At 52.3% G+C, this 11,113-nt stretch overlaps 1 protein-coding gene across 2 annotated transcripts in view; it reads right to left on the bottom strand.

The window, feature by feature from the left end:
- Aacs (acetoacetyl-CoA synthetase) overlaps window positions 1-11,113 on the bottom strand; it is a 45,637-nt gene that overhangs the window by 29,408 nt on the left and 5,116 nt on the right. For both annotated transcript variants that reach the window (XM_031338007.1, XM_031338008.1), the window contains 3 exons: window positions 8,540-8,643; window positions 6,718-6,838; window positions 1,963-2,076 (listed from right to left, as the gene is read on the bottom strand). In XM_031338007.1, the coding sequence (XP_031193867.1) occupies window positions 1,963-2,076; window positions 6,718-6,838; window positions 8,540-8,643 (339 nt within the window). The remainder of the gene's footprint in view (window positions 1-1,962; window positions 2,077-6,717; window positions 6,839-8,539; window positions 8,644-11,113) is intronic.

Genomic DNA, 11,113 nt, shown 5'->3' with positions numbered 1-11,113 from the left:
AAAAAAAAAAAAAAAAAAAGAAACCAAACCAAACCAAAACAAACCAAAACAAAAAAAACCCGACAGCTTAAATAAGACCAAGAAGGACACAAGAAAAGTGAAGTTTCAACCTTTAAAAACTGCACTGCTGCATGCAGTGATACACGCAGAAGGACCAAGTTCCAGCCAGCCTGCGCCACATAACAAGAGCGGGTCTGAAAATGCAAACAAATGAAACCCTGAAGGGACTGATTGTGGGCCCAGCCTCCACGCATTCACCTAACAGCTATTTATTAGACTCCAGCTGTGCGCTTGGCCTTCTAGAGCCTGGATCAGGCCGGGAACTGAAACACGGCCTATCTTCAGGGACAGACACAGAGCCTGTCCCTGGGGGCTGCAAAACATCAGGATGACATCAGAGGCCATGAGCTCACAAAGAAAAGCCAAGCTGATACTGGAGATGGGTGAGGAATGGCCCAAGCATTGCCAGGGTGGCCCCAAGTGAGCAGTGTCTGCTCAGCCTGATGCCAGGTGCGGTGGGGACACGGAACACAGGTGACAGAGTGGCCTGTGCCTTTCCTGCCAACCAGGACAGGCCATACTCACTCCATGCCCTGCCCACTGCCTAAAAAGGAGCTGCAGGGCTCGGGGGCCAGCCCTGGACCTGGTCCCTGTGATGTGGCTGCAGACCAACCCTCTGCAAACACAAGCTGGCGCCTGCTGTCAAGCAGTGCCCTCCAGAAGAGGCATACTCTGCCAGAAACAGCACACAGCGACTCAGAGGACCGCCCTGGCCTACAGCCTTGTCCAACTGAGGGTCAGGGCTTGAGTCCCACGCTGCCCTGGAAGAATGGTTGGTCCCACGCTGCCCTGGAAGAATGGTTGGCCCCAGGCACACCCTTCTGGCACTAACTGAAGTTATTGGGTGAAGGAGAGATCCCCATAGGCCTTCTTACTGCTTGGAACTCAAGGTGAAAGGAGACCTGGAAAGGTGGCTAAGCTCTTAGCAGGAAGTGTGATTGCCACCTGAGGGAAAAATCGGGTGCGCGGACGTTCAGATGGGACATCCAGGTCTAGAGGCCTAGAGACTCCGCTGCACCTCCTGAACAACAGTCCCCAACAAGCTCCTGGGCCCAAGTCCAGAGGCTCCCCTCTGCCCACTCCCACTGCCTGAGGGTCTGCACACCTCTTTTCCTGCCTTGTGTCAAAAGTGGGGAGGTAGGCAGTGAGGAGTACGGCTTAGAGCAACTAGGGGACGGACGCAGAGGTGGAAAAAGCCATGACAGATCAGTGACAGATCAGCGCAGGGGGAATCTGTCACAGTGCCCTTGCTCCTACAGACACCTTGTCCGCAGCAGCCGCAGGGCCTCTGCACAGGCTATGTCTGCTGCCTGGCTCCATTTCCTCCTCCACGCTGCCCTGTGGCAACAGAGCTAACTCCTGCATGCATTTCCATTAATCCAGCGACTGCACACACCACTCCTGGACATTCTTGCCCCTTTCCACTCTGGAAACACAACAAAGAGAACCCCCTGGACCTTCCAGAACAGGAAGAGAGGGGACTCTTGGTTCATCCTTCTTTATCTTTGCTCTTTTTTTATGTTGTTATTGGTTTGGTTGTGAGACAGGATCTCCCTGTGAAACAATCCTCCTGCCTCAGTCTCCCAAATTCTGGAACTATGGGTGTACCAGTTTGCCCAAGACTCTTTCCACAATTTACAAGGTACAATTCCGTGTACATGTTCATACAGTGGTATGTTCTACACACGGCTAGACTTTTTCCGAGTGTCAAGTCTCTCCACCTTCTGGGTTATTTTGTTGTTGGCTTGCTTTGATTTGGTTTGAGTTTGGGTTCTAAGGATTGAACCATCACAACACTAAAAGGTATTTACCAAAGAGGGGACAGGACCAGGACGGAAGGGAAAAAGGACAGGGGGTGGGAGTGGGGGTGGGGGTGGAGGGAGGGGAGAGAAAGGCCCTTACCAACCACACGGTCCCCTTTCTTCACGCCCATCTTCCTCATGGCGGCTGCGAACAGAGCCACCTGCTGCCGCAGCTCTTCAAAAGTCACCTTCACAATCTCCTCTCTGCCTTCCCCTGAGGAGAGAACAAGGCCCCGCTCAAGCACAGATCAGGATGGGGATCAACCAGCACTCAGGAGACAGGGACCCAGACATGGCCAAGGGTGGCGCCACTCCACAGGAGAACCAGGCAGGGTGGAAGCCGGGCTCTGACCCCAGGCATGACCCCCATGAGGAGTCGCTGATGAAAATTACTCGACTGGTGGGATGTGGGAGAACCCGGGGGGTTACACTGTACTTGTACAGATGGAGGGTGCCATATGAAGGCCAGGAACCTAATATGGAGACAGCATGTGAACAGCTGTTACCGATAGCGCTTCCTGGCCCTGCCACATGTCCATCACCACAGAGCTATGCTGTGGTCACAAGCCCCTCACGGTCACCTCCACTTCCAGGTCTGAGTTAAGGAAAGAGGTCTCTGTGGCCAACCCAGCCCAGCAGCGCCCCCTTGAGGCTAGCCCTGAGCTTTCCCTCGGTGTGGCACACACAGGACTCTCTCTGCTCGGTTTTCAGCATCAGTAACTCCTTTTCTTTGCAGAGGAGCAGTCTACTGTTGGCCAGGCTTTGAGGACTACGTTTGACTGGCTGACTAACTAATGCAAAACTTAAACAGCGCAAATTAAAAAAAAAAAAAAATTAAAGGAGATGCGTAGGGGGGCACAAGCCTCGAATCCCAGCACTCAGGAAGCAGAGGCAAGCCAACCTGAAAGTATGAAGCAAGCCTGGTCTACACAGGGAGTTCTAAGTCAGCCTGGGCTTCATAGTGAGGTCCTGTTAAGCTCCGCCCCCTCAAAAAAAAAAAAAAAAAGAAAATTAAATGACCACTGTTGCCAGCGGAGGCCTTGCTATGAGGCTCTAAGGCCCACAAGAGTTCTCACCAAAGAAATTATGTCAAAACATCAATGCCAATTTTCACCTATTCATTAGGAAGAACTAAAAATGGCAGAATTGGTGCCTCAGACATGGAATGGGTGTCTTCCAGCTTCACAGGCCTGGCCCAGGTAACCAATGGGTCATTATGAGGGCCACAGAGTGACCACTGAGCCTTGCTCATAACAGGCATCAGGGCAGCTCAGCCTGGCACCTCAAGCCTGTCTGTTATCTCTGCTTCTCAGGAGGCTGAGGCTGGAGAATTACATGCCCACAGCCACTTAGTGAATGACACTGTCTCTAAGTCAGTGGTTCTCAACCTTCCTAAATGCTGCAACCCCTTCATGCTGTGGTGACCTCCAACGATAAAATTATTCTCATTGCCACCTCTGTGATCTTGCTGTTACAAACCATAATGTAAATATCTGGTATGCCACCCCTATGAAAACGTTGTTCGACCCCCAGGATGAGAACCACTGCTCTAAGTAAAACTGACTGGCAGATAGAATTCAGAGGACAGAGCACATGCCTCTCAGCACAGAAACAAGACCCTGCATCTCCCCTGGGGCCCCCTGAGGGGAGCCAGCAGCCTACTGTGAAAGCCCATGGAGCAATGGAGAGGCCTTTGCACGTAGCCTTTTGGCTGTGCAGCCCCAATCAGCTAGCTGAGCCAAAAGGACTAAGGTAGAAAATGTGTCCAAGATGGATTGTCAGGTGAGCTATCTGTCACCCTGCGAAGCAACAGGACTCTGCTGTGGAGGAACAATGGCCTCAGGAAGGTGCTAGCCCTTCGACCATCATCCTTGAGGCAGGGAGCTTTCTGGCTCAGACCTAAAAAGCCCCTTTCCACAAGTGAGTGAGCCTCTTCATCTGAGACACAAAGCTGGTGTCCCCCATGTGTGTGGGATAGACATAAGCCACCACCCCTCCCCGCAAGGCTCTCTTTGACCCTGCTGGGCTGGTCCTGCAACCATTCCCGTGCCTGAAACCCCTGCCATTTCTATCCAGACACGGAACTCAGAGACAAAGTGTACTGTGTAGATGGCTGTGCTGACAAAGCTATGACAGGGCTGAGGGACTGCTGGCCGCTCACTGGAGTGTGAAGGCTAATGTCCCTGTGGCTTAGAGAAGCAAGCCTGAGTGCTGCAATGGATGCCTGAGAGAGCAGGGCACAGCAGGCAACACCTGTCAGGGGCAGGCGGCAGGGAGGGGGAGGGGAAGGGGAGATGACATACGGTCAGAAAACAACAGAGAAATCGTAGGCCAGACTTGGGACTTGGGAAGGCCAAGTGAGAGCCAGGAAGGAGTGCAAGCTCAGTTCGATGATGTGTTTGCTTCTCCGCACCTAAATGGCTGTCTGGTTTGTAGGCTGTCAGAGAGCCCCAGCTTAAGGGCATCTACCACTCTGGAGACGTAAAGAAGGAAAGCTGGCTCAGCAAAGCTCCAACCTTAAAGGGAAGGCACAGGGGAGACTGAGACAGAAGTGGCCTCCTCTGCCCACTCAGAGCAGAGCTTCCACGAATGCCAGCTCAGCTGATCTGCACTCTTATGAGAGGGGGGACTGGGAGACAGGGATCGGGGATCATCCTTTGGTTCAGTGCCCACCCGGATGCCCACACCACATGCACTGGGAGGCAGTTTCTCCGTTTCCCTTAAGTATCAGGTATGCCACGGTGGTTTGGAATTTAAGACTGGAGACTGTTCCCATTGTGCAGTGGGACAAAGCAAGAGCTCACGGAGCAGCAGAGTACTGAGTGAAGCACTTGAGTTTATATGGAACAGAGAGGAAGGTAAGGTTGTGTCAGGCCAGAACCCTGGGCCTGCAGCAGAGTGGCCTTCCCCAGACTCTGAGGCACACACAGACTTAGACACCCAGGCAGTAGAACCTTGTGGGTGTTCAGGAAGAGAACACCAATAGATGCAATAAGACAGGCCTTGAAAAGCTGATGCTAGCCCAGCATGGTGGTGCATGCCTTTAATCCCTGCACTTGGGAAGCAGAGGCAGATGGATCTTAAGTTCAAGGCCAGCCTGGTCGACAGAGCAAGTCCAGGCTAGCCTGGGCTATACAGAGAAACCCCATTGAGAGGAACCACCTCCTCTCACCAAAAAAGAAAGAAGAGCTGAGTGCCAAGGCCATGCACATGCAGTATGACTGACTCCAGGGACAGGGGACAAGGAGTAGGTAGGTGAGTCCTCAAAAAGAGAAAGTAGACCCTCATCCTGCCCTGGGCAGCTCTGACTGAAGCCGGTCCTCCTCCGCCCCTCAGCCCACCAGCTCCTTCCTCTTAGACATATTTCTTCTTCCGAGCACTGAGGACCTCCCCCACCCCCAAGAATACCAACCTCACGAGAGCCTTGTCTGTACCACTCGAGGCTGCAGCCGCAGCATCTGCCTGGGCCTGAGGAGCAGGTGTGTGAGGGGTTAAGAGAGACACCAGTGCTCCTGAGAGCTGGAGAGAGGCTGGCAATGCCTCAGATGGATGCCAATGCCTCAGATGGAACTGCACCACGGGGTGAGGATCCCAGGGGAGGAAGCAGCAAAGGGCATTCCACACCCAAACCAGACACGAGCGCTGTGCTCGTGATGTGTGTGCCGGGAGTGACGGTGGGCTCTGAGACCTCAGATGTTCCAGGAAGCTAGACAGCCACCATACTGAGAGCTGCACTGATTCCCAACCTAGAACCTCGACAGAGAAGTCTACACAATTCCTGTGCCAAAGGGTTGTTCTGAGACACAGACACACACACAACACACACACACACACACACACACACACAAGCACACACGAATGCCCAGCTCAACCCAACGACAACCCTGAAGTAGGGGTTATCATCGGTCCCACTTGGCAGTGTAGAAACAGCCAGAGAGGCTGAGTACCTTACCTAAAGTCACACAGTAACAGCATGAGGCTGGGCCTTGAACTAAAATCCTCACTCAAGATCATTCAGTCTTATGCCAAGCCCAAGGATCTGACCCTTCCCCTAGGAACACTTCTGACTAAGTTAAAAAAAAAAAAAACTTGATAAAGATTAGAGAAAATTGACCACTGTCAGACCGGGACAGACACTAGGCATGTGACAGCAAAGAACACAGCACACTGGGTTCTTTTCAGGAGCATTAGGGTCAAACATCAGTAGCTCTCGCTGGTAGTAGATGTTGGCCCTGTCCAAAAAACAGAACCTTCAGTTACAAAAACTAACGGCTCCAGGAAGCTCCACCCACTCCACTAAGCCCGACTCCCTACAGAGTGATTGGACTGCCTGACTAAAGAGCAGAAAGTGTTATTACTCAAAAGGAGAGCCATCTCCACGAACTGCCTCAAACTAGCATGGGGACCTGGGTGGTCCTCTTGTCTCTCACGCACACACATGCACCTGTGCACAAATATGAACAAAAGTGTTACTGCACAGTCCTGAACATGGACAAACATGCACTGCACACGCAAGAAGGATGGGAATAGACCGGGCACTGGTGGCGCACTCCTTGAATCCCAGCACTCTGGCAGCAGAGACAGGAGGATCTCCATGAGTTCGAGGCCAGCCTGGTCTACAGAGTGAGTTCCAGGACAGCCAGGGCTACACAGAGAAACCCTGTCTTGTTGGGGTGTCGGGATTGGGGGAAGATGACAGAAACAAGCAACAGTCTCTGACCAGCCCTCCCTGTTTCCCAGCAGAGGTGTCCGTTAGGCCAGGAGGAGGCTGACACTCAGCTAGAACCCACCGAGGAGCCCCTCCACATCCACAGGGCCATACACATTCTCCACCCAGGATACCCATGGGACTCACGGGCCACATAAAGGGCAACTCTGTCATTCTCCTTGTGCCGCAGGAGGTTCTCTGCGTAGTTGAGGCGGCTGCCTCTGAACCACTCAGGGACATCTGCAATTCCTTTGGATGTGTCCACAACCTGCAGAGGGACAGCAGAAGGGAGCCAGAGGCTCAGTGCAGAGCCTGGTGACATCACCCATACACCAACCTGAGGAGAGATCACAGCCCTGCCCCCCCGACCCCCGGGAAGCCACCCAGGAGATTCTTGGGGTTGTTTGTTTGTTTTGTTGTTGTTTTCTTTTTTGGTTTTTTGAGACATGATTTCTCTGTGTAGCCCTGGCTGTCCTGGAACTCACTCTGTAGACCAGGCTGATCTCAAACGACCCCGGAAATTCTTACAACAGAGTTTACTGAGCACCTAATATGACAGCTGCTAAAGAGGAAGTAAAGGAGAGGAAGTGGGGCGTTCAGGCCTGTTATACCAGCACCTGGGGGTGGAAGCAAGAGGATTAGGAGTTTGAGGCCAGCATGGGCTACGTGAAATCCTGTCTCAAAAACAAGGAAGGAAGGCAGGGGGTGGTAGTGTGGGCCTTCAATCCCAGCACTTGGGAGACAGAGGCAGGTGGATCTCTAAGCCTTTCAGACCAGCCTAGTCTACAGACTGAGTTCTGGAATGGCCAGGGCTACACAGAGAAACTCTGTGTTGGGGTGGAGGTGGAAGAGTGGGAATGATACAATGTCTGAAACCGGAACTGGGATGTAGCTCTGTAGCAGAGCACCTGCTCAGCATCCCAGAGAAGCCCGCCCGACCCCCACCCCCACCCCCGTCCACCAATTCATCCCCAGCACAAAAGTAAATGAAGAGAAGAAAATCTATCAGAGAGCCTTGTCACACAGACTCGCCAAAAACAGGAGGTAAGCCTGGGGGGCCCGACCGCCCCCCTCCATATACAACCCACAATTCTGTGGGAAAATGACTGCCTTTCCTGTGGTGCGGAGACCTTAGTCTCTGTCACTGAGTGCTGGCACATCGGCCTTACAGAAGACTTTGCCGAAAACTAACAGTGAAATGCGCTTCAGACATGGGACTCTTCCCGGGCATCATTTCACTGACCATCGAAAGATGCTGAGAGCTTTCTGAAAAGTCTCCTCAGAGACCACAGTGACACAGATATGCTTGGTAATACCTCAGACTATACACTGCAAAGCCACGCTCACACTGCACCTCACGCCAGTGTAACGTGAGGAGGAAGGCCTTTGGGGTTATCGGAGACCATGTCTGCCTCCAAGCCTGCAATCCTACTGCTAGGTCTCCTGTGTGCTATTTTTAATTGTTCTTATTTTATAGTTTGCACAGGTGTTTTGCTTGCATGAATGTCTGTGCACCATATGTGTACAGTACTATGGAAACCAGAAGAGGACACTGGATCCCCTGGATTTATAGATTGTTATGAGCTGCTGTGCTGCTGAGAATTGAACCCAGATCCTCTGGAAGAGCAGCCAATACTCTTAACTTCTGAGCCACCCCTCCAGGCACTGCCCTCTTACAAGTTCAAAGTGTGCGTGCAAGTGTGCGTGTACATGTATAAAGGGTGTGGCATGTACCACAACACATGTGAGAAGGCCCAAGGACAATCTGCAGGAGTCGGTTCTCTCTCTACCATGTGGGTCCCAGGGATCGAGCTCAGATCATCCAGCTTGGCAGCAAGCCGCCTTTATCCACTGAGCCATGTTGTTGGTCCACACATGGGATTAGCAGGTACGGTTCGGTATCCCTTAAGCAACATTTCACTTGAAAACAACTATGTAAGGAGCCAAGAGTGTGGCCAGACTCTCTTACCTCATCATACATGCGTGAGTAGACGATTCCACTGAACTTCCAGAATTCAGCCCAGAAGTCCGAATATGATCGGACGGACCAGTGGTATAAGTCATTGTAATTCCCTACAAAAACAAGCAACACAGCAACGCTTTAGTCCAGCCTCAAAGGGTGGCCCCTCGGTGGGAAGTCACAGGCCTAAGGGCCTCACATGCCAGGGACTTAGTGACTCTGACACCCCTCAATGACTGGGAGGAGCTAAACCTCAAGACACAAGACCCTTTATCCACAGTCCCCAAGAAACACAGTGAGATGGGTGTGGGTGTGTGTGTGTGTGTGTGTGTGTGTGTGTGTGTGTTTTGACAGCCCAGGGTACCCTCAACCTCTTGATCTTCCTGTTCCAGCCCTCTGGGATTACAAGAGGGTGCCACCACACCCAGATGAGCATCCTTGTGTGTTTGTGTGTTTACACGTGGAGGTCACAAGTTAACCTCCAGGTTTCCTCAGTCATCATCCATTTATCTGCCTGGGTTTTTTAAGACTTGGTTATGTGTATGGATGTTCTGCTTGGATATATGTCTGTATGCCACATGTGTGCATGGTACCCATGGAGGTCAGAAGAGGGAGTCTGGTTCTGTGGAAATGGAGTGACAGGTAATTGTCAGCCCCCACGCCAGTGTTAGGAAATGAATCCAGGTTCTCTGCAAGGACAGCACATAATCTTACCCATGGGGTGATTTTTCCAGCCCCAAGCTTTTTTTTTTTTTTTTTTTTGAGACAGGGTCTCTTACTAGGGACCTGGAGCTGGCTAAGTAGGTTAAACTGGCTGGCCAGTGAGCCCCAGCTACCCACCTGTGTCCCCCATCCCCCAAAGCAAGGATTACAGGAACACCCAGCTTTGTTTTGTGTGTGTCTTAGGACCCAATTCAAGTCCTGATGCCTGAAGAGTAAACCTCCTCCGCCCTCCTGATATATTGGGGTGGGGGAGCTAGCACACAAACCATAGCACATGTGTGGAGGTCAGAGGTTGACTTTCAGGAGCCTAGTCTCTCCTTCCACTGTATGAATTCCAGGGATCAAACTGAGGCCATCTCTCCTAGCAGCAGGGCCTTCCTTACTGAACTATCTTTCTAACTACTCCAAAAGTTCATTCTTTCTCTCCCTCTCCGTGTGTGTGTGTGTGTGTGTGTGTGTGTGTGTGTGTGTGTGTCCTTCTATCTCTGTCTCTCTTTTGGAGCTAGAGTCTCACTAAGTAGCTCTGGCTGGCCTCAAACTCACTGTCTAGACCTCATAGGGGAATCTCACAGGCTCTGACTCCCAAGGACTGAGGTTAAACGTAGGTGCCACCACACCAGGCTGTCTCCAGGTTGTCTTAACAGGATATATGTTCACTGAAAAATGTCACATGGGCCTGGTTTGGTGGCAAGAATTCCAGCTGTCCCAGAAGCTGAGGCTGGGAGATCAGAAGTTCAAGGCCAGCCTGGGCAACTTGACTGAGACCCTGTCGAAAAATAAGGAGTAAAGAGAGGACCTGGGGTATACAGCTCAGTGGTAGAGGACTTGCCTAGCTAGCATTCACACGGCCCTGGGTTCCATCCTCAGGATCACCGAGGAGAGAAAACCATCAAATAGCAAAGCCTGCGCTCACTCACGAGGCAGAGACAGGTGAGCACTGCTGGGGCAAGAGAAGCTTCAAAAACAATGGAGCCTGGTAGAGCCATTCTGGGAGCTTTCTAGATTCGCTGATGACACCCTACTCACATGCAGATCAGTCTCCACAGGCTCTGTCAAGCAAGGTCAGGGCATCACTGGACTCTAGAACTCACCCCCTCAGACTCCTGCCTCAGGGGATGCTGGGGGGCCTGGTCTGAAACAAGCTACGCATGTCTGGATTTCTCAACAGGACAAGAGTAACCTGTGTATGTGGAAGAAACCCAAGCAAACTACCTGACACAACACACATCAACACACGCCTGGGAACCCAAGGCTTTCAGAGACCCTGGCAAGCCAGACAGGTCTCAGAGCCAGAGGGAGAAGGAAGCAGGCACTGGTGTGCTTGCACCAAGCTAGTCAAAGCTATCGCAGAGATCCCCTTCTGCAGATCCTACCCAGCTAAACTAAAAGCGGGTGTGGGAGCTGAGGTAACAGCTCAGAGGTTAAGGCGCTTAGCTTAGTGCCCAGGAGACCAGAGCTGGGGGGGGAGGGGGGGCGAGGAGCACACAGGCTTCAAGGAAAGCGCAGTGTCTGAAGATGCAGAGCCAGCCAGCTCACAGGTGGGAAAGCCACAGCAGGGCCACAGGTGGGGCTTTCTAGCTCTGGGCTCCAAGAAAGGATCTGGGTAATAACAATAAGACCTCAACCTCCTCCAGGCCCCAGGCACTGGTGTTTACAAAGTCGATCTAGCATGCGGGGAAACTACAGGGTCCAGGGGTTTGTAATGCTTGAGGCGGCGCTGACTTTGCTGGAGACCTCAGACAGGCCAAAAGCCACAGGCCACTCCAGGACACAGTTATCCCCATGGGCCACCTGGAACTGTTATCCAGAGGCTACAGATACCAAACCCCACTCTCCCACCCCCCCCACCCCACCACACAC

This window comes from Mastomys coucha, unplaced genomic scaffold (assembly GCF_008632895.1).
Source record: "Mastomys coucha isolate ucsf_1 unplaced genomic scaffold, UCSF_Mcou_1 pScaffold22, whole genome shotgun sequence".
Classification (NCBI taxonomy): Eukaryota; Metazoa; Chordata; class Mammalia; order Rodentia; family Muridae; genus Mastomys; species Mastomys coucha.
This window is presented reverse-complemented; position numbering and strand designations above follow the sequence as displayed.